Below are 23,040 nucleotides of genomic sequence, written 5' to 3' on the forward strand. Positions count from 1 at the left end.
TCTGCACTGACATTGTATGAGGTGGGAGGCGGAGAGGTAGCTTAAGATTTAAATGTTTACTTACAATAAGAATATTAACAATGATAGAAGCTGTAATCAGTAATAACAAGAATTTCAGTATTTTTTATGACCACTGCTCCAAGCAAATATTTTTTCAGCAGTACCACCAGCTGCTATGGTACACAGTACGGTCAGCACTTTGAACTACCTTAACTTATAACCATTGGTCCAACCTCAGCCTGGATGTAAATGTTTGTATCTTCACTGAAATCAGGAAAGAAATGAATGGACTTTCAGCTGTTTGCATCTGAGACAAGTTTAGCCAGTTACTGTCAAATATTTTGGAATAAGAAATCCAGGCAGCGAAGTCAGAGCATTTCTGCCACATTTCACCTTACCTTGCACATACACAGAACCTGTGGTGATCTCGTATCCAGTGCTACAGGTATAATCCCCACAGTCATCAGGCTCTACACCGTGGATGATCAGCTCAGCAATGCTGCCTTTCAGCTTCATCTCGTACTTGTCACTGGGCTGAATGACCACCCCTCCTTTTCTCCACTCAACGGGGGCGTCCGGCTTGGAGATCTCACAGTGCAAGACAGCTGTTCCCCCTTCTTCAGACTCTACGTTTTTCAGCTCTGCGTTAAACAGCACGGGTAGTACTGCGGTGGAGAAGCAACTGCATCAGTGACAGTGCTCAGAGGTGAGAAGCTTGCTTGCAACTTCTCTGGCTTGGCAGTTCCCATCTTTCTGAACCACAACTTGCCTGCTGGCAAGGCCAAGCCCAGAGCAGGACTTTGAGTTGTGCCATAGCCAGACACTCATGGGGATCAGCCACTGATACTGTGAGGGTGTCCACTGGTGCTCCATAAAGGATTGCCGTAGGTGGCAGGACCTCTAAGGGGCTTCATGTGGGCATACCCACGATTTTCAGTGTAAGCAGTTAGAGGCACAACAGTACCAATCGCAGCATTTGGACATTTAATCACTGAAACCACACACTCTGAGCAGGAGCTGGTTATGGGGGCTAGACGCAGGATCTAAAAGCATGATCTTGTTGCTTTAAAATTAATAAACCTATAAAATCAGTATATAAGAGTATAAAATGAATAAAACTATAAAATCAAAAAAATGTAGCCACTAGAAAAAAGAAAGAGAGCCACAAATCTTGGGCTGCTCGTGCTCCATTTAAAATGGGCCTGTTCTAGGTATGGTGACATACTCCAGTCTCTTATTGTCAGGCAGCAGGCAAGTTTTCTAAATGCTCTTGTACATACCCTCCATCAGCAGCGGCTGCAGTTCTGCTCCCAGTTCTCACAGGGAGATCAAAATTGCAACTGCAGAAATAGAACTGGGTTTAAAAGGCACTAGATTATTCTTTGAAGAACAGATTGCGGATCAAACCCTTTCCTGCAGTTGTAATTGACAGATACAGAGCGTTAATGATGATTCAGTGATAAAACTTCCTTATCACCCCTATGGAGGACAGCGGCAGCCGTAACTTCTCTGCCTTCAAGCAAGGCTTCTCCTACCTTTGACTTGGAGCGATGCAGTGGTCTGCTGATCCCCCGAGTCGCACGTATAATCACCAGCGTCCTGAGCCTCAGCATCATAGATGAAGAGCTCAACACGTGTCCCCTCTTGCCGGATCTCATACTTGTCACTTGGCTGCAGCACCGTATCTCCTTTCCTCCACTCCACGGGTGCATTGGGTTTTGTCAGCTCGCAGTGCAGCATGGCTGTGCGCCCTTCCTCCACCTCCTCATTTTTCAGCCAGTGTTTGAAAAGCACGGGCAGCGCTTGAAAGGGGGGATGGTGCAAAAGGAAAAAAACGGGCAAAACAAAAATAGTAAACAGAGGAATTTTTTATTTTTAAGGTACTGGTAATGCCATTCATGAAGTCCATGCACAATTCTGGCTGCATTTACCTAAGGAGGGCTGCCAGGGGCAGGGATGCCTAGGTCTAAGCCAGTCAGAGGAGGAGGAGGAGGAGGAGGGAGAGGAGTTAACAAGCAGGAAAAATTTCATTTCTACAGGAGCTGCATTTCTCTCCCCATATCCTAGACTTTCTTTCACAAAGAATTCCCAACTAACTTCAACAATAATTTCTGAAGCCCATATGGTTTTTCATCCCCAAAATAAAACCACTGAACAGGGTTAAAACACTCAAAGAATACACACCTGCAGACCTGAGGCTTCAGATCATGCAGCCAGGGATCAGTTACAGAATAATTAAAGCTGAAGGGACCTCTGGAGCTCCTCTGCGGATGGAGATTCCTCTGCCACTCTGGGTCCCTGTTCTACTGCCTGACCACCCCTTCGTTGTGAAAGGTTGGGTTTTCTTCCTGATGTGACTTTCTTTTGATGCAGCTTCCACTTGTTGCCTCTCATCTGTTCACTGAGCACCCCAAAGAAAGTCTGTCTCTCTCTTTTCTGTAGACTCCCATTTGGTAGCTGCAGACAACAGTGAGGTGTGTCCCCACCCCAACCTTCTCTTCCCCAGGTTGAACAAACCCAGATACCTCTGCCTCTCCATATACTTCACATGCTACAGCCCCCTGACAAACTTGGTGGCCTCTGCTGCACTTGCTCCACTACCTCAATGTCCGTCTTGTACTGGGGAGCTCCAAAAATTGGCATGCACACCTCACACCACTGCTGAGCAAAGAAGAAATCATACCTTTAACCTCTAATCTGGCAGTGGTCTTCTCATCAGCTACGTGGCAGCTATACTCCCCTGAGTCCGCACGGTTCAAATCGTGAATGACCAGCGTGTGCACGTTCCCCTCCTGCTTGATGCTGCACTTCTGGCTGGAGCAGATCACGGACGTGCCTTTCTTCCATTCCACTGGCACATCGGGCTTGGACACCTCACAGGACAAGTGAGCTGTGCCACCCTCCTGCAGCTCCAAGCTGTGGAGAGCCTTTACAAAGGTGACCGGAGCAACTGTGGAGAAGAGGGTACCAACACTGCTGCAACCGCCTAATCCAGCATTGCCCCCAGATCGGAAGCGGGTGTCTATAGTTACATTGTGAACCAGATCAAAGAGGAACAAACAAGATAAGGTGTTAACATGGCCCATCTTTCAAAATCATTCTATAGAACTTAATGGAAAGTTTTTCAGAGTTTTTGGACAATTTTTTGAGTAAGTATGATCTAAAAAAGTCATAAGTAAGAGATTAATTCAGAGCACGTTCTTGACATTCTTCAGCATTGATTCTGACCTATCTTAGCTGCTTGTTTCAGGATAAGTTGGATGGTCTTCCAAGGATGTCTGCTTCACTCCATGGACTATAGGAAAAAGGACTGAAACAACTAGCTCAGATGTACATACCTACCTGTTAAATGCCTAAATTAAGTTAGTGAAATTTCCCAAGATTTCCAGAGACCCCTCCTCCCAAATAAACCTCCCCAGAAGATAAAGCAATACTGACTGTTCTTACCAGTACCTTCTAAATCCCTCTTCCTAGGAGGTTGCTCACCTTGGACCATTAGCTGTGCTGCTGAGCTATGCTGCCCGACTTTGAAACTGATGGGCCCGCAGTCTTCTAGCGTCACCTTCCTCAGGATCAGTGTGTGACACGTCCCTTGGACTCTGATCTCATTCATTTCATTGGATTGAAGGGGAACATCCCCCAGGAACCACTGGGCATCCTGAGTTGTTTCCCGGGACAGCCTGCATTCAAACACTGCGTCTTCTCCTTCATACGAAGTTACGTCCTTCAGCGTCTCCACTATGGTTGCTGCTGGTTCTTTAGGGAAAGGTCAACAGAGTTTGAGATCTACTTTCAAGTGATGCTTCCTGGGTTAAACATTTCAATATGCTCTTTCTTGACAATATTATATTCTTTGAAAGAACAACCACAAAGCACTAAGCACTAAATGCATGGAAATGTAGTTACACGGGCATGTAGTAATGTTACGTTCTTACAGATGCATAATGTATGTATGTGTACATATAACTTATGCACATATATATGATAGTCTATAAAGTATGCATGTTATACTGTATTGTGCATATAATAAATATATAATATATATATCTATAATGCAAGCTATGTGTTGTGAAAATATTGTCAACAGATTTTGGTGGCTGACATTAACATTAAACCACAGAATCATTGACTAAAGACCCATTTCTGATTCCCTAGAGATAACTGACCCAGTTCTTATCCCTCTGAAATCACTCTCGTCTCTGAGATCCCCATGATTCAGTTTGGGCACAGGACAATGTCTAGCTGTCGAATTACTTAAGCATGTGCCCCTGCCACGGTACCAAGCTCTGTTCAGCTCTTCCCCAGGCGAAGCCCCACCTTTCACGAGCACAGCTGCAGTGGTTTGCCGGTCCCCTGTGTCACACATGTATTCCCCAGCATCAGCTTCACTCAGGTTGCGAATCATCAGCTCAGCCACAGACCCAGCTTGGCGCATCTTGTATTTATCACTTGGTCGCAGCACTGTCCCGGCCTTCTTCCACTGCACAGCGGCATTTGATTTTGAGATTTCACAGCTCAAAGTGATGGTGCCACCTTCTTCGGCTTGCTGGTTCTGGAGTGGTTTTGTGAAGATTACTGGCAAAGCTAAACAGAGGTAAATCGGAGGAAAAAAATTATGTTTCATTGCTGACTGTGTCACTAAGTCTTGTGTTTAGTGAAACTGTGGTGCCATTACTTTAAAAAAATTACTTTAAAACCCAAACAAGGAATGACAGAAAGTGCTGGACTTCCAGGAGCACTAAGCACTCTGCACTCCCCAAGAGTCACTGGGCACTGCACACACCGAGCACCTCTGGGAATATGTTCCTTTACACAGGAGCGGTCACGGATATGGACTATTGAGCATCTAAGTGCAGGTACCTCCAAATGGGTGCCAAAGCCATAACTCAAAAGCCTACGCCTGATGTCTAAGTTCTTGGGTATTTGGGAGGGTGCATGGAGAAACATCGTTATATAATGCCCCTCATTTGAAAACCGGACCCGGAAGAGAGATGGACTCTGGAAGTCCCTGCACTGATGTTTATCACCGATGGGTCAAGATGGAGTTTTGGTGGGTTGATTTACAACACGCCACATGTAGAAGTTTAGTTCCCCAAGTCCCGTTCCCTAGAAGAACCTTGGTAGCTCCACAGTTACAGCTGAATTGCTATTTACAAGGGAAGGAGGTGGGGCTCTAGAAATCAGAGTGAATTCACAGGAACTGGGTGGCAGATGTGTATAAGAGGAGAGAGATCTGAAGGTGCTTGCAGATGATGTAGGAATAGATGGTGTATTCTGTGGGACAGCTGGGCAATGGCTGGGGTCAAGGCTTTTGTACAGTTGCATTTGCAGTGAAGGCATCCCATTGTGCAGCTAAGTCCTGCAGCCCTAGGCCTTTTAGGAGCCAGCAAAGGAGTAAGTAGGAGAGAGAAATAATGTCTTTGTGAAGACCTAGTCTGTCAGACTGCGTCACTGTTGATTCAGGAATCCTCATCACAAGAGAGGACCAGACTCACTGCCACAGTGTCCCTAAATCTGGGGGGATATGTAACATCTAAACTAACCTAGAGCTCCCTAAAGGTGAAGTGAAAGCTTTTTTGTCACCTCTCACTACCAAGGACACCATAGTTTGCTCATCACCAGAATTGCAGGTGTAGTCTCCAGCATCCTTCATCTGTAGATTGTGTATGACTAGCTCCACAGCAGACCCCATCTGCTTCACCTCATACTTGTTGCTGACTTGGAGCAAGACTGACCCTATTTTCCACCTCACTGGTGCGTGGTGTTTGGAGAGCTCAGCATGAGGGGTGACCGTAGAGCCTTCCTTGGCTTCCTGGGTTTGGAGTTTTTTTTCAAAGAGCGCTGGAGTGGCTGGGACCACACATAGAGACACAAATTAGGGAAGTGATTGTGCCCCTGTACTCGGCACTGGTGAGGCTGCACCTCGAATACTGTGTTCAGCTTTGGGCCCCTCACTACAAGAAGGACGTTGAGGTGCTGGAGCGTGTCCAGAGAAGGGCAACGAGGCTGGTGAGGGGTCTGGAGAACAAGTCTGATGAGGAGCGGCTGAGGGAACTGGGGTTGTTTAGCCTGGAGAAGAGGAGGCTGAGGGGAGACCTCATCTCTCTCTACAACCACCTGAAAGGAGGTTGTAGCGAGGTGGGGGTCGGTCTCTTCTCCCAAGTAACAAGCGACAGGACGAGAGGGAACGGCCTCAAGTTGCGCCAGGGGAGGTTTAGATTGGACGTGAGGAAAAATGTCTTCACTGAAAGAGTGGTGAAACATTGGACCAGGCTGCCCAGGGAAGTGGTGGAGTCCCCATCCCTGGAGGTATTTAAAAGACGCATAGATGCGGCACTTAGGGACATGGTTTAGTGGGTGGTGGTGTTGGGTCGACGGTTGGACTCGATGATCTTAGAGGTCTTTTCCAACCTTAATGATTCTATGATTCTAAACGGACAGCCACCATCAGAGGAACTGCTTACAGTACAAAATATTCTCATATCATTGGATCCTGAAGTTAGTGTGATAGCAGGCAGGTCCATGCCCTTCATGGGACAGCCCTCAAGGGATATTTCAAAAGACGGCATGTCACAAGAACCTCCTGACTCCTTTTTATTTTAGCTGACCTTGTATCTCAGAAAAAGTCACATTAATATTGCATTTGTACCAGTACCAGAGTGGATTTTAAGAAAATGGACATATTGGCACATTGCACCTATTTTTAAGGTCCTAGGCACTAGAAGCTTTTAGGTGCCTTGCTCTTCAGCTGGAGTTGAGCGCCCAGGTAAGTTTGGGCACTTTGACTCTTGAGCACCATTTGCCCAGGTGGGACTACAGCTCAAAGGACTGAGGTGGTTAAAAATCAAAATGGTCTCATTTCAATTTTAGTTCCAGCCTTGTTTTTCTGAATGACCAGGAAGAGGCCCTTGGGTCTGGGATTGGGGAAGCAGTTACTAAGCTTGGGTCCCTCCATGTTCATTGCTCAAGTCGCCACAGGACTTAACATAACTTCTGAAAGCAAAAGGACTCAGCTGCTTTATGCCAGCAAAGTACATCTGAAGTCAAGGATGGTAGATAACACCCTCTCACTAAGACCAGGCTAAGGAAGTGGAACAAGTTTCTCATCTTAAAAAACCCCACAAAACAACCTACCTTTAACAGTTAAAGTGGCTGTCGTTTGTTCGCTTCCATTATCACAGGTGTATTTGCCAGAGTCTTCTGGTTTTACATGATAAATCTTTAAGGTATGGCTTGTTCCCTCCTGCCTGATTTCATACTTGGAGCTCGGGGAAATCACCTGGGTGCCCTTCTTCCACTCCACCGCAACATTAGGCTGGGAGACCTCGCAGCGGAGGATGGCTGTTTCTTCTTCCTGCAGTTCTGTGCTCTGCAATTTCTCCTTAAAGACTGGAGGTGGCACTGAAATTACAAACACAAAGGCATTTCCAGTCACTTTTATCTTGTTTCCTTGCAGTGTTAAAGGTACAGCTGAACAGTTAAGTATTGGGGGTTTAAAACAAGTGAATGGATTTTGGATGAAACCCACTCACAAATATTTGTTGAAGTTACTGAAGTGCTCAATCAAACACTTTACAGATGTTTTAACTCGTTCAGATGGGATGGGGACTTTGATCAGACCAACAGTTTTAAAGAGGGAAGGAGAAGGATGTTTGAAAATTTCTTCAAAACAGTGTTTAAAGAAAGACAGACTCCAAAGAAAAAAAGAGAGTGGAAGCAATGAAAATTACACTTCTGTCAATCCACCCACTGGAGCTACCCCAGTAATTTCTCTAGAAACCAGTTAGCTTCAGGACCCAATATTATTCTTTCAATATAAAGAATATTGGTGGTATTATTTATCACCAATAAAATGGTGATATTTCCACTTTCTGTCCATAGTGATGACAGCATATGAGACCACATCAGTACATCATGTGTGCTCTGAAGCACAAGCACCCTACTAACATGAGCTAACAAGGGGTGAATGATGGCCTTGAATTTACTATTAGCATAAGCAAAATGTTACCTGTTCTCACCAATCCTGTTCCTTTCCCGCATCACAGAGCCCTTACCTTTTACTGTGAGCTCCGCCGTCGACATGTGGGGTCCCACTCGGAAAACGATGGTGCCAATGTCCTGCTCGGTCACCTTCCTTAATGTCAGGGTGTGAATCTTTCCTTTTTCCACTGAGATCTCATTCATTTCATTATTTTGCAGAGCAACATCCTGTAGCTTCCATTCAACGTCCCTTGCATTCTCATGAGAAACCTGGCACCGAAACGTGACATCGTCCCCCTCAAACACCTCCATGTCCTTTAGGCCACTCACAATGGTCACGTCAGGCTCTGCAAACAGTCCATCAGTAGACAAGCCATGAAAGGGAAAACATGGATCAAATCATCGAATCATCAAATAATATAGGTTGGAGGGGACTTCTGGAGTTCATCTGGTCCGACCACTGCTCAAAGCAGGGCCAGCTCACAGCAGGTTGCTCAACACCTTGTCCAGCTGAGCTTTAAGTACCTCCAAGGATGGAGATATCACAGCGTCTCAAATCACATGTTTCAAACTCTGCCGGTTCATTACTTTCAGCGTACTTGGTAACATGGCCAATATCTTTCAGTTAGTGGTTTTATTGCTTGCCCTTTCTCAAAGATACATTGCACATTCATTTTTTAAATTACGTTTGATACCATAATTGGGTGAATAAGGTGTGAACGCCAGATGCTAAAATCAGGATTTTAAAATTTGTTACATTTACACTTAGATACCATGAATAACATGAAAACCTGATCCCCTCTACTGTCTTTTTGCAAACAGAATTGCATATACTCCGTGCTGGCACTCCAAACTGGCTGGGGATCTGGTTGGCTCTGTGCTCTCAGTGTGAGAGCACTGAGTGTGAGCACAGGGCATTTACGCTTCAGTTTGCTTGAGTCCTGCTTCTAGGACAGCTGGGCACCTGCAGATCTGTGCAGAGATCATACAGACAGCCTGCAACAGGCAAAAGCTGTATGAACCTTGAATCTGCTGGGGAACACCAAAGGAGGAGCAGTGCAATCTTCATCTCAGCAAACACAGTTCATATTCATACAACTGAGGTCACCATCTGCACGAAAAATGATGCAGCTGGGCATGATGTACAGAGTATCTATAATATCGAGTAGCCTGTAGAGATGCTAGCGGTGATTGTTCCACACTAGTGGTCCAACCTGAAAGCAAGCTCTGTCTGTAATGACATTAAGGCCAGATGCAGCTGCCATGTGACTGGAAGCTGGGGATGAACCATCTGTTCGCTCACATGCATATGATGTCAAGCAAATACTTCAAGCCATGAGTCAAAAATTACAGCTGCCTTATCCTCTCCTGTCCACCAAGTGAATCTTTGCTTCAGTGTATTTATAGAGCACAAGATCTTTTTATGATACCCTTCCTACGCTCTGTGTTTATCACAATAGTTGTTACTATTGTGATAAACAATTGTGACAAATTATGTTGCAAAATCTTAGCTTCCTAAAGTGAAAATCCCCTTGCCCCAATAAACGGGTCTTGCCTTTCACGGTCAGTTTTGCAGAGCTCGTCTCATCTCCAGCCTTGCAGGAATACTCTCCAGCATCGGTAGGCTCCAGGCGGTGAACACGCAGCTCGCGGAGGGTGCCGTCCTGCCACATTTCGTACTTGGAGCTTGAGTGAAGGACGACTCCATCTTTCCTCCACTCCACTTCTGCTTTGCTAATGGAAATCTCACAGCGCAGCCTGGCCGTTCCTCCCACTTCCACTTCTTCATTCTTCAGCTGCTGCTTCAGCCGGGGTTTGATGGCTGCAAAGTGAAAAACAATTAATGCACGATTCATCAGCTTGAATGCCAGGTCTGGACAACTCAGCACAAGACACCTGGGGTCTGATGCTGCAGAACAAATTTGCATTAAGTGGTTATATGATAATAACAACCCTTTTTTTCCTCTATAGACAAACCTATATTCTGTATATCTGGACAAGGAGAGGATCAGAAAGTTCCCCAAATATGTTTGTTTCCCATAAAGTCAAGGGCATCTGCATTACACCTTTTACACATCTGCTCTGGATATTGGAAACTCCCACACGCATAAAGATTTTGGCTGAGCAAAGCCTGGTACTTCCTGACTAAAACTAGCGTAAATCTGTTCATTTTTATAGAAATACTCATGACTTCCAACACTATAAAGGATGAAAAGCTTTAAACACCTCTTATTTCTCTGTTATCTTTTCAAGACCCTAGACCATCAGCAGTAAGTCCTTCCAGATGATGCACAAACAAATGGACTACATTTATTCACTTGGTAGGTGAATAAATAAGCGGGGCATGGAACAGCTCAGACAACAGCTTGTCACTGGTGAAAACGAGAAGGGAATATCCACCCCGTGTGTGTGTGAGCAGTTGTGAAAACAGGAATCTCAGTGCTTGTGGTCCCTCTGTCTAAACCCTATTGTGATACATGTAAAGCAAGCACAGGGCTCTCTCACTCGTAGTTGACCCAGCGGCTGCTTCGTGGGTCAGGTTCAGCCAAGAGGACGTGGTTTGAAAGGTTGTGGCTTAGGTCAAAGCCACAAGTTGCACCCAACAGTTCGTGATGACCATTAACACTTCAGACAGTGATTAATCACAGACATTATTCCTGGTTTGTTTAAACATAATGTTCTCAAGATCTTCATGGAAGGGCATTACAAAAACTGAAAATAGATTTTTTTTTTTTGTAAATGACTTACGATTACTTATTGATTCAACTGAACCAGCAATGAATGCAGTGCCAAAAATAAAGATCTATCAGAATTTCGAAATCCCCATGATGCAGAGTTTCTTGCTTTTATCATATCAGAGAAGGGGTCAATACACTGTACACTGTGCTTTACAGGCTTAAATAGCCATTCTACAAATCCTGTCCCATAAAACCCACTTTTCTGTATTCTGGTTTATGACTGGGCCCCTGCTTTCCTCTTTATCTTAACCTTTGGAGTGCCTTATTCACCAATGAATAAAAGAATATCATTCACACAATTTTACAAGTCCCTTTTATCCTCTGTTCCATTTCGATGCAATGCTAACCATTCACTCTGAGGACTGCTGTGCTCTGCTGGTCTCCTGTATCACATGTGTAATCAGAGGCGTCTTCTGGTTCTACATTATGAATCACAAGTTCGGCTGTGCGACCACTTAATTTAATTTCGTATTTGGCGCACGGGAAGAGCTCCATGGTGCCTTTCCTCCACTCCACTGTTGCATTATCCTTTGTCAGTTCACACTGGAATTTCACTGCAGCTCCTTCTTCCACCTCCTTGTCCTTGAGCTCCTTTTTGAAAAGAGCTGGCAGAGCTAAAGGGGAAAAAAAAAAAGAAGCAACAGGAGCTTTTATTGAAGCCTGAGTCAAGTCCTGGTTAACACAGTTAGACTGACACTTCGTGGAACAAGATACTGTGCTTTTCAAGTGCTATATTCCTAGGCAGGATCCGTGTTTTCTAATTTGCCTGGAGCTACTAGAGCTTGCTGCATCAGAAGCAGCCATCAGCACTTGTAACGTTTATTTCCTTTGTTCCTTGACTCAAATATTTCCCAGGGTTGAGTTATTTGAATGAATTTATCCTTCAGTTGATCTAACAAAGATCTCAAGAGTAAAGAAGTTCAAAACTCCATGGACAGCCCTGACAGATCAGGAAGGTCATTGTCAGTCTTATTCCAGGATTTGGAAGAAAAATCTTTTTTTAAATACTTAAACCACGTCATGTGAAATGTCCAGAGGTTATGTTAAAGCATTGCTCTTTCTTTAATTTCTCTCCAGCCATAAAGCTAGAAAGTATTTCTTCTTAGAACCCAAAACTCAAATGCAGCACTGGAAGAAAAAAGTATCATCCTCTTCCATTCTCATTGAAAAAAAAAAAAGAAAAAGAAAAAGAAATCCTAGTATATCAGATGAAAAGGAAAAAAAAATTAGGGGAAAAAAAAATCATGTACTAAAAAATATCCATATTCAAACTGTTGCTTTGCACGTTGGATGAAATCTATTGCTTTAAGAGTCAGCTCACACCACCTACCTTTCACATTTAAAGATGCCTTGGTTTCCTGACCCCCACTATCACAGCTGTATTGTCCTGTATCTTCTAATCTGAGATTATGTATTAAGAGCTCTACCCGGCATTCCCTCTGCCTCATTTCATACTTCTCGCTGGGCTGCAGCCCCACTCCTCCTTTCTTCCATTCCACTGCAGCATTGGGTTTCGAAAGCTCACAGCACAATGTCGCTGTACTTCCTTCCTCTGATTCCTTATTTTGAAGGGGTTGCTTAAATGTGACAGGCAGTGCTGCAAAATTTGAGAGGGAAATGTTTTAAGAGCGTTTTAGTCTGGAAAGGACCCAGTCCTACCATCGTTCTTCAGAAATGGCCTATTCTAATGATTCCACAATCTTTGGGCTGCAGCTCTCTGTCTTGGTAGCAACTTTCTTGAACCATTACGTGAACCAAGAGCTGAGGACAGATGGTGAAGTTAGGAAAGATCTGGTCTTAGGGAGTGGTCCACAGAATGGCCTGGTTTGTGATCTGAAGGAGTCAGACTTTCCTACGGAAGCGTCTCCATGCCAACTAGGGATGCTTTAGTCAAAGACCACTGGGACATGCTCTCTCTTACATGGACCCTTGCTCCTTAATAAAGGTCTGCGAGTTTGCAATATTAAGTGAAGAGTATTTTCCCCCCAAATAAAGCTTCTATCAACATACAAAAGATCAAGTTAGCATTCAACACACAAGAAGAGGCAGTACAGTAAGAGATGACAATAAAATGATAAATGGAAGAGGAAATTCAGATTTCAGGCAAGGTCTTCCTCTGGATGGTAGAAGGGGTGGAAGAAAACAGATGTGGATGCAGTTGTTTGCACTCAAAGTTTATACTTGAGGCTCAAAGCCTCAAGTAATAATACAGCACATTCACATGTTATAGAAATCCTTTATCCCCCAATTGTTGCATCTCTTATCATCCCAGTTGGACATTATGCCCAGTTAGGCATCCCTTACGCCTGCTGAAGCAATCAACAACCCAAGATAACCATCAGCCTGCCTGGCTTATTTTCTGTTATCCACTCCCATATGCAGCCACACTCCCCGCACTCAAGGGCAGGAGGGTTCATCATATTTTGACATCATGACAACATTTAATTGCTTTGATGCTGATTAATCATTCCAGATACCGCAAGCAGAACCTCTCTGACTTGACCATGTGTCATGCTCAAGTAGAATATGTACGCTGGCACAAACCAGCAGCAAAACAAATAAATATCCACAGGGAACACTGAGAGATGCTCCTTTCACTTCATTTCTATTGAACCAAGGGTCAATACTCTGCCTACCATGTACGGTTACCACCGCTGTTGTCTGCTGATGTCCAGAGTCGCAGGTGTACTCTCCTGAATCATCCAGCTCTAAGTCATAAATGACCAATTCAGCAGCGGAGCCCTGCTGCTTCATCTCATATTTCAAACCAGGGTAGAGAGTAGTATCTCCTTTCCTCCACTCTACAGGAGCATTGAGTTTGGTAAGCTCACACCTCAGTGTTGCTGTACCACCTTCTTCTGCCTCGGTGTTCTGAAGCTCTTGTTTAAAAAGTGCTGGTAGGGCTATAAAATAGAAATATGACTTGCAACATACTGCAGTTGGGGTTTGGGAAAGAGAAAGTAGAAAGAAAATGAAAGCACCAAAAGAGCTTTTTTGCAGATGTCTCTAAACCTCAATGCTCTACATTCAAAGTACAAGGCTATTTCCCCAGAGAGGGAATAGGAATATCTGCAGAACAAGAAGAAATCACGTTCAAGAAGTTACATTTGCCGTGAAGTATATACAAGCTTAATCTAATTTATGATCTAAAAATGGCGGAATATTTTTCCTGCTATAAAAGTAGCCAACGTGTTGCCCTGATCACAGAGGAGATATTCTGAAGATCAGCAGGGAGCTGTAAGAGTTCAGATTCCCTCTTAAGGCAGGCCACTTGCAGGAGAGATTACAATTATCCTGACAGTACCATACTGACAAAATGCATTTAGTTCTGCATTGCAATTCCCATTTTCTACCTGGTCACTCTATTAGACTGTACAGACCGTGCTATTGTGCACACCTTCCTTATGAATCATAGCCAAATCTTCTCCGTAACTGACACTAACATACAGCTTTTATTTTCAGAATATATTATGACCTTTTCCCTTTTTTCCCCCTCGGGTTTTTTTTTGTTTTTTGTTTTGGTTTTTTTTGTTTGGTTTTTTTTTACCATTGACTGTCAAAGTGGCAGTTGTCTGCTGATCTCCACACACGCAGGTGTAATCTCCAGTGTCGTCCACATCCAGCTCATGGATAGTCAGCTTCGCAACGGTACCATCTTGACTCATTTTGTATTTGCTGCTTGCTTGGAGCACCTCCTGCCCTTTCTTCCACTCCACCACAGCAGGTTTAGTCAGCTCACAGTGCAGAGCAGCTGTCCCACTTTCTACAGCTTCTAGGTCCTTCAGGTCTTGTTTGAATTCTGGAGGCAGTGCTGAAGAGTAAAAGATTTACCATAGAGAGAGTGAATATTTCTAAAAAAAACCAGCTAGATGAGGTCCTGGGGGAGAGGATGCATGGTGCACTACTGAGCCCTGATCCAGGTCAGTGGAACACAGTGGGAGAAATCTCCCCCGTCTTCCCTGGACTCTGCATCAGGGCAAGGGAAGTGAGAAGGACCAGCACAGCTGAGGAGGACAAACACCAACAGGCAGCTCTTTTCCCAATTCTAACAGAAGGAGGAAGAACATGACCAAACTCCAAAGGAACACAAAAGCCCAAGCAAACAGAAAGGGAATGGGAACAGACCATAGCAATAGAGACACGGGCAGGTCTAAGGTTTGGAGGACCTTAGTCCCAAGGATTACTTTACCATGCACTGTTAAGGCAGCTGTGGTGGTCTTGTCTCCACACACACAGGTATAATCTCCAGTATCATTCAAGCCTAAATCGTGAACTACCAGCTCCAGAACACAGCCTTCCTGTCTCATGCTGTACTTGTTGTCCGAGGTGAGGACATGATGGCCCTTCTTCCACTGAACATGGGCAGATGCCTTGCTGAGCTCACAGTGCAAAGTTGCCGTTCCACCTTCTACTGCTTCCTTGCTGGTCATTTCTTCTTGGAAAAACGGAGGCACGGCTGAAGGATGCAGGTAAAAAGTATTACAAACTGAGGATATCTCCAGGGATGGGTGAGAGTAGGAAGTGACAGGGGAAAGTTGTGAAGGTTATGGAAGTGCGAGCATCAGCAACAAAGAGAGGACAGAGAAATGAAAACATCCTAGTGGGAATATATACCCTAAACCTTTGGGTTTATGCTGGCTTCCTACTAGCAAAATTGCACTGTCCTCAAGAGATTTACACCTGCTTTCTACCAGTTTCCATGTAAGAAGAACTAAGAATATAGTCTCTGAACCCCTTAATTCACACGTGTTGATGTCTTCCACAGACTTCATGCCTTTGTTCTCTCTTTTCCTACTTATTGCTGAGCTCTGAGTGTCGGCACAGCTCCTTACTCATCATCATTCTTTCTTCCTTGAGATGCCCTTGAAAAGGTGCAGCCAGGGCTCACAGATTCCTCTTGACAATCTCCAGATGCTGAATCCCAGCCTGTTTTCGTGTCTCAGAACATATTCCCCCACTTCTATTTCCTTGAAATAAATTTGGTGACCTAAACATATGTCCCTCTGTTAACTAGGTGGGATAATGGGATAGTCTACCTCCTTAACAAGGTTGGATGGCTCAGATCTCAAACTTAATGACTCACTCCATGGTGGTGGAGCTAAGTTAAAATATCCAGGCTAGAAACCAGGTCTAGCCTCCTTGATTTTTCACACTTCCCACCCCCAGCAGTGTTAACCTGAAACACCACTCTGGGTTGCACAGCAACTGGTTCTTGCAACAAAGTAAGACCAGAAGGAGGTCACAGAAAGAATTTATTCTTTCCTGCGTAGAAAAAATCAGACTCCCAATGCAAACCTATCTTTGTGTGTTAGGACAGTGGTTATGGGCACAAAACCCGATATAAACATAACTCAGCACAGAAGAAATTATAATTAACACAGCCTTATTCTGGATACTGCTTATTATACCCTATACTACATTAAAATGGTAGAGAATGCCGGAGAAGAATGGCAAAGAATAAACAGATTTGTGTTTTAGAAAAGAAACGCAGGAAGGGAAAGATGAAAGAATAGTGGGTTTATAAGCTAGGAAAGGAATGCCAGAAGGGAAAGATTAAAGGATAGCAGGTTTGTGTTTAAGGAAAGGAAAAGACAAAAGGATGGCACAGGAAAATACAGACCGGTATTTTCCAATATACACAGCCTGCAGGTCATCAAAGGCGGGGAATACCATTTCAAATGAATGGAACTTCAGTTAATAAGGTTGAACAAACAAACGTGGAAAACTGAACACCTGATAGTGGAGGACAGATGTTTCCAGTGGGGAAATAGAAGGTCAAGATAATTTTTACCCTGTACTGTTAAGACGGCTGTAGTCTGGTGCTCTCCACACACGCAGGTGTAGTCTCCTGCATCCTCCTCAGCTATTTCATGAATCACCAGCTCTGCCTTGGTCCCTTCCTGCCTCATTTTGTATTTCTCACTCGCTTTGAGAATCCTCTGTTCCTTCCGCCACTCCACCGGAGCAGCCTTGGTGAGCTCACAGTGCAGGGCGACTTCTCCACCTTCTTCTGCTTCCTTGTTCTTTAGCTCTTCCTTGAAGAGCGGTGGCAGAGCTGAGGGATGCAACATGGATAAATGGTCATCAGAAAACCAGAATCAAAATCCTGATGTCTTTTTCATGTTTGGGATTATTTCCCCTCATGCCTCCCTTTTTCAGCCTATTATAAACATGCTTAGCTATAGCCAAGTTCAGAAACTCTGAAGGCATCCTTCTTCAAGTGTGACGTGGTTTCACATACCGTAAGAGATCAGTTCACTGCGTGTCTGTTGCTTTTCATGGTGAAAGAACAATACATAAAGATCCAGATCTTGGGTCAACAGCACTCACAAATAACACTGATGGATACAGTACTATTTTACCTACCCAGGTGTGATTTCTTGCAGGCTGGTATTGTTATTTGCTGTTTTGTTTTTACTAAAAAATTATAGCCCCAACTACATGAGATCAGCCAGATTTCAAAATAAAACTACTTCTAGTTTTAAATTGAAGTTTGAAGGGCCATTACATGTAATAAGAATTTCAAGTTCTCACTATTTTCCATTTTGGAAATCAAAACCCAAAGACAGAACAACCTATAGGAAATAACCTTCAGGAAAACTAATTATTAACATTTACCCACAAATGTGCCTTGTGTACAACTACTGTAAGCAGGTACAGAATACAAACTGTACTCCCCAAATGCCTCAGAAAAAGTCCATGTCTCAGGAAAGCCTGAGGGGAGTCAGAAGTTTTTGGAAAAAAGCTGGAGGGGACAGAACTGGGTCTCTTTGACCAAGTAAGTTTCTCAGAGCCAAGGACTGTTACTCCATTAAAACGGGTACTCATTAGTGAGAGGAGAGCAGAACATCAGGTAATGAGATTATTAATGTAACACAAGGATTTATTTCTGGATTGGTTTATTGGGAGCTGATAGGATAAAGGAGAGTATAACTGCTGATAACCTGTGTTGTTGGGGTTGGTTTGGTTTTTTAATGCCTAACTGTCAAGGTATTCTTGATCCCCACACACAGAGGTGTAGACCCCTGCATCCTTCAAACCTACGTTAGAGGTAACAAGCTCTGAAATGGTAACTCTTAACTCATTCTGTATGTCCCACTTGCTTAAAGGATCTGGTAGCCCCAGGAGTAGCTGTGACCGGGTCACCCAGAAGAGCAACATCTCCTCCTCCTCCTGCTCCCCCAACCCTCACTTCTCCTTTGAGCAGTGCTTGGAGAGCAGAGGGCCTGACAGACCATACATGTGCGTTCTGGAGAAAACTGTGGTTGGCTGAAGCGAACCATGGGAATGAGGGGGGAAAAGAGCTGGAAAATGTAAATGTCCAAGAAGAGGGGACTTGGACAGGAAGAAACATCTCGTTTTCTCCTTTTAAAGGGGGGCAGATTAATAATTACCCAAAAATTTGCCCTGAGCTAGTCTTTCTCAGTAAGAAATGAGCTATAGATAGAATGAAGAGAAAGGGGAAAAAACCAAAGAAACTACTGACCCAGGGCAGAAACAGCTGAATTTCAGAGTGATGTCTGTCTATAGAACTATTTACTAATTTTAATAAGGTCTTTTTACCATGAACTGTTAAGGTTGCTGTTGTCTTCTGGTCACCACAAACACACATGTAATCTCCAGCATCTTTTACTTCTAGGTCATGAATGACCAGCTCTGCAGTGGTGCCAGGCTGTCTCATTTGATATTTGTCACTTGCTTTGAGCACTTTGGACCTTATTTTCCACTGCACTGGAGCTGCTTTGGTTAATTCACAACGCAGAGAGACTGATGCTCCTTCTAGGACTTCTTCATTCTTCAGTTCTTCCTTGAAAAGCACTGGCAGGGCTGGGAATGGAAAGTCAATAGATAGCGTATTTAAACTAAGACCTCTGCATTTGTGATCAGCATCATGGATTCTCAACTGAAGTTCAAATCTGGCCAAGTCAGGGACTTTAGCCATTGAGGTTGAGGTTATCACTATGAAGACCTGGAAAACTAAATCCAGCAGCGACAGTAAGAAAAGAAATGCTGAGCTGACAGGTCGAAGTACAAAAGGCTGTATGGATTCAAGATGCAACCTAAAGAATTTATCACAGGGCCACCCTCCATGGGGGCAGGACATCTCAGCTCATCTAACAGGAGCATTTCCTAGGCACTATTCCTTTAAACTTAGAGCATAGCAGTTTGTCTGCATGGAGAAACAGTCATGTCCTCAGTTGCCTTTTCAGGAATATCAGCCTAAAATTAAATGTCAGAGCAAGAAGGTCTCCTTTCCTGAGCACAAATTAATTCCTAGGAAAAAGCCTAAAGCTGACAGATACTTCGTACAGCAACAGGGTGTTTCAGAGAAACAGAAAATGAACAGTCATCTGCAAGTTTAATTTACCATTCACTGTCAGAGAAGCCGTGGTGTGTTGGTCTCCACACACACAGGTGTAATCCCCTGCATCCTGCAGCTCTAGATCATAAATTTCCAGCTCAGCAAGGGCATCATCCTGCCGCATGATGTATTTTTCACTTGCCCTGAGTATTTTGTTTCCTTTCTTCCATGACACAGCTGCAGCCTTGGTCAGCTCACAGCGCAGAGCGGCTGTTTGGCTTTCCATGGCCTGCACATCCTTCAGTTCTTCTTTGAAAAGTGCAGGCAGGGCTGAAGGTCACAAAACAGACAGAGGACGTTAAAAATGACACGTGGCACACAGGTGATGGGAGGGATCGGGTGGTACAGAAGCTGGGAACATTTTAGGGTGGAAAGAGTTTCCTTTCCTCATAATTCTGGAATATTGGTCAAACCAACGGACAGAAACAGAGAAGCAGCCTGGATGCAACCAGATCTTAGAGACAGTTTACAAATTTAAAGAAACAAATTCAGCCATAGGTGAACACACAACCAATAGCAATGAGCTGGTAGAGAAAAACACAGTAATACAGATATATGTATATGTTTTTTACCATGCACTATCAAGGCAGCTGTTGTCTCCTGTTCTCCACACACACAAGTGTATTCTCCAGCATCTTGCAATTCTACGTCATGGATAAGCAGCTTCATGACCATGCCCTCCTGTCTCATTTTGTATTTGTCGCTGACTTTGAGCAAACTGCTTCCCTTTCTCCACTCTACTTGAGCAATCTTGGTCAGCTCACAGCTCAGGGTGGCTGCTTGACCTTCTGTTACCTCCTCATGCTTCAGGCTTTCCTTGATGCGTGCAGGCAGTGCTGAGGATGCAATGGGCAAAGGGTTAAAACGGAGCAGCAAACACAGCCTCCTGGTGAAGGGCAGGGGTGGGGAAGGAAAGGCGAGGCCATCAGTGGGGAGCTGTCTTCGGGCCTGATCTCACATCTACTTTAGGGATCGGGTCCTAAAAACCACTTTGTATTAGGAAATGGGATGAAGGTTTATTCCCTTAAATCACAAAATGCAAATTAATTCTCATGACTATGACATGCAAAGTCAGACTCAGAGGAACTATGCAGAGATAACAATGAACATGGAGAAAAAAATGAATTCAAACCATAAGCTTGATAATAAGGACATCTAGATGAAATCGGTTATTACCATGTACTGCTAAGGAAGCTGTGGACTGCTTATCCCCACACACACAGGTATAATCACCAGCATCATTCTCATTTAGATTATGGATCACCAGTTCTGCAGTGACATCCTTCTGCCTCATTTTGTATTTCTCGCTAGGTTTGAGTACTGTGTGTCCTTTTTTCCACTCCACCGAAGCGGTCTTGGTCAGCTCACAGCGCAGAGTGACTACTTCACCCTCCGTGGCTTCCTCATTTCTTAACTCTTCTTTGAAGAGAGCAGGAAGGGCTGAGAAACAAAGGAGCAAACATTTTCGTGATATGCAGTTCTTGGCCACCAAAAAAAAAATAATGAACCTTGATGTTTACCAGTATCTATCCACGCCTAGTTATTGACATGAGGATCATCTCACGGAAGGAAGATACTAATTTGTATCATAGCCACAAAAGGGCCTCAAACAGTGGGTAAATTTGCTGATTCGGTTAGAGATGTATGGAAAATAAACAGCAGGAATGTGAAAACTTCATGTTAGGTCAAAACTATAACTTTCTCGGTGTAATTCAGCCCAGGAAAAAGTGATACAGCAGGTTACACCATGATCAGGAAAAACAGCTAAAGAAAAAAAGAGAAAAGGCTTTACCTTACGTGTTAAGGATGCCTACAGACCTAGCCTGAGAGTTAGAGTGAGGCTGAAGAGCAGAACTGGAGAGACCTCTTGAAAGTGCTTGGGTAACAATAAAAAGGAAAAAGAAGGACGATGTCTCCATTGTGGAAATCTGCTATAAGACCTTCACACCAGGAGGTTCAGGTGCATCCTAACACCCCATCCCTTTTGGAACAACTAATAGAATCATTCAGAGCATCAGACTGGATGGTAATGTAGTGATATGTACTGTGGGAGCAATAGGATGGGACAATGTCTGCTAAGGCTTTGGAATGGGGTGGGGACCACTTTTGGATATAGAATATATATGAAAGAACAGGAGAGGAGGATCTCCAAGTCCTGACTCTGCCCAGCAAGAAATAAATATTTGAGAATACAGACGGGGAGGATAACTGGGCAGACACCAATTATGAAGCAGGAGAGGTCATGGATTTTAGGACAAGTAATGATGGAGAAGAGCAAAAAGAAATTCTGTGAGCGACAAGAAAGCGAGCTTCAATAATTCAGTAATTGTTACTTATGACCAAGCAGAAGCAAACTTAAAGGACAAGGTAGTTTAAGAGAGTGGAAAGCTTCTTGAAGAAAGAATATGAAGGGCATGATTACACAGACTACCCCACTCCAAGGACCATCAGGAAGAGCCTGCCTAAATCATGAATCCTTCAATGTCCTGAAACTCGGGAGACCTATAAAATATGGGAGGCTTAGATGAGTGCAAAAGAAATACTACAGAATGTAGAGGAAAACCCAGAAAGGACAGTTTCCTGGCATGTCTCAAGAAGGTCAAGGTCAGTTCCCCATTCCTGGACTCTGTCACCTCGCGGACAAAGAGACCAACATGAAAGAGGGCCTGAAAGGCAATCTGCAAAATGATGCTGATATCAAATATCTCCAGACACAGCTGAATGCTCTATGTAGTTGTATCCAGCGACTGGGTGGTGAGATCACTACTCCAGGAGCTTTCCATGTCCTCTGCTCACAGTTCAACTTGTGGCTCTTGGCTGTATCAGAATATTAGCATGCAAATCCCAGGAAACCTGGCCAGCCTGAACTAGAAAGAAGCAGAAAAAAATACAATGACATTCTGTAGGTAGGTTAAAAGGAAGAAAAACAACAAGGGAGAAGTTGTTCTACTAACTTTTAGGAATGTAAGTTGATGATAGGTAAGACAGGGAAAACTGAAATGTTTAATTCCTTTTTCTTCTTTAATATTAAAAATTAATGATAGCTAAGAAAGTTATAGGAATTCTGGCTAGGACAAGAAAAAAAACAGATTAGAGAACATTTAAATAAACTGAATATTCTCAAAGCACCTTGGTGTGATGAAGTTGGTCCCGGAATATTTAACGTACAGGCTTAAACCAATATTAGAAATTAACAGTTACACTGGAGAAATCAAAGAGAATGGGTGATGTTCCACAAGTATTGAAAAACTGGAAACTCAGAGGTGGAAAAGGTCTCACAAATTGAAATTCACACATTCAGCTCTCACCGTGTAAACCAAGAGCCTAAGCTCCCAGGACAGTCAAAAAAGATCCAGACAAAGTCAGCGGAGCCAGTGGAGCTGCATGCTGACCAAATGTAAATGCCTGCTGTATGGTGAACTGGATGCCTCCCTGGCTTCCATTGACTGTGTTGATTAGATCTCCGTTGACAATAATAGGAATTTAGGAACACTCACCTGTCTTGATCTACAAGCTGAATCCCACCCACAGTGTCTGTGTCTTGGAAAAAAGGGAGGAGAAGAGGGAGGCAGAGAGAGGATCCAAGGAACTACGGCCATTTCAGCTTAACTTCAATTCTTTGAAAAACATTGTAGCAATACCCTTGGACTTGCCAGGAGCTTTTCTTTTCGCGAAGGAGTGGACCAGTGTCATATTTGTTGACATAGGTTAATGAACTTCAGTGAGAGAGACGCAGTATATGCCGTACACCCTGATTTTTAGTAAAGCTCTTACTTTAACTACAGTAGGAAGCACTACCAGTTTGAAAACCACAGTCAAAGAATACTCAACTGTGATTTACACTCACAACGAAAGAATGAGCTGAGCAGAGTTCCTCAGTACTCTGGAGTCCAGTATTATTCAGCATTTTCTTTAGTGGCTTGGACTATGAAACACAGAGTAGTCATTAACTTTGCAGAT

General features: G+C 43.8%; 1 protein-coding gene across 1 annotated transcript in view; it reads right to left on the reverse strand.

Annotated features, from left to right (window-relative positions):
• OBSCN (obscurin, cytoskeletal calmodulin and titin-interacting RhoGEF) overlaps nt 1-23,040 on the reverse strand; it is a 208,484-nt gene that overhangs the window by 88,955 nt on the left and 96,489 nt on the right. Inside the window, exons 50-67 of the mRNA XM_076332060.1 lie at nt 20,257-20,520; nt 19,653-19,916; nt 19,087-19,350; nt 18,282-18,545; nt 16,510-16,773; nt 14,908-15,174; nt 14,266-14,529; nt 13,355-13,621; nt 12,049-12,315; nt 11,066-11,332; nt 9,536-9,802; nt 8,055-8,327; nt 7,135-7,401; nt 4,318-4,584; nt 3,487-3,756; nt 2,684-2,950; nt 1,536-1,802; nt 399-665 (exon numbers count right to left, since the gene is read on the reverse strand). Of these exons, the coding sequence (XP_076188175.1) occupies nt 399-665; nt 1,536-1,802; nt 2,684-2,950; nt 3,487-3,756; nt 4,318-4,584; nt 7,135-7,401; nt 8,055-8,327; nt 9,536-9,802; nt 11,066-11,332; nt 12,049-12,315; nt 13,355-13,621; nt 14,266-14,529; nt 14,908-15,174; nt 16,510-16,773; nt 18,282-18,545; nt 19,087-19,350; nt 19,653-19,916; nt 20,257-20,520 (4,797 nt within the window). The remainder of the gene's footprint in view (nt 1-398; nt 666-1,535; nt 1,803-2,683; nt 2,951-3,486; nt 3,757-4,317; nt 4,585-7,134; nt 7,402-8,054; nt 8,328-9,535; nt 9,803-11,065; nt 11,333-12,048; nt 12,316-13,354; nt 13,622-14,265; nt 14,530-14,907; nt 15,175-16,509; nt 16,774-18,281; nt 18,546-19,086; nt 19,351-19,652; nt 19,917-20,256; nt 20,521-23,040) is intronic.

The sequence above is a fragment of the Aptenodytes patagonicus genome, chromosome 2 (assembly GCF_965638725.1).
Source record: "Aptenodytes patagonicus chromosome 2, bAptPat1.pri.cur, whole genome shotgun sequence".
In the NCBI taxonomy this organism is placed as follows: Eukaryota; Metazoa; Chordata; class Aves; order Sphenisciformes; family Spheniscidae; genus Aptenodytes; species Aptenodytes patagonicus.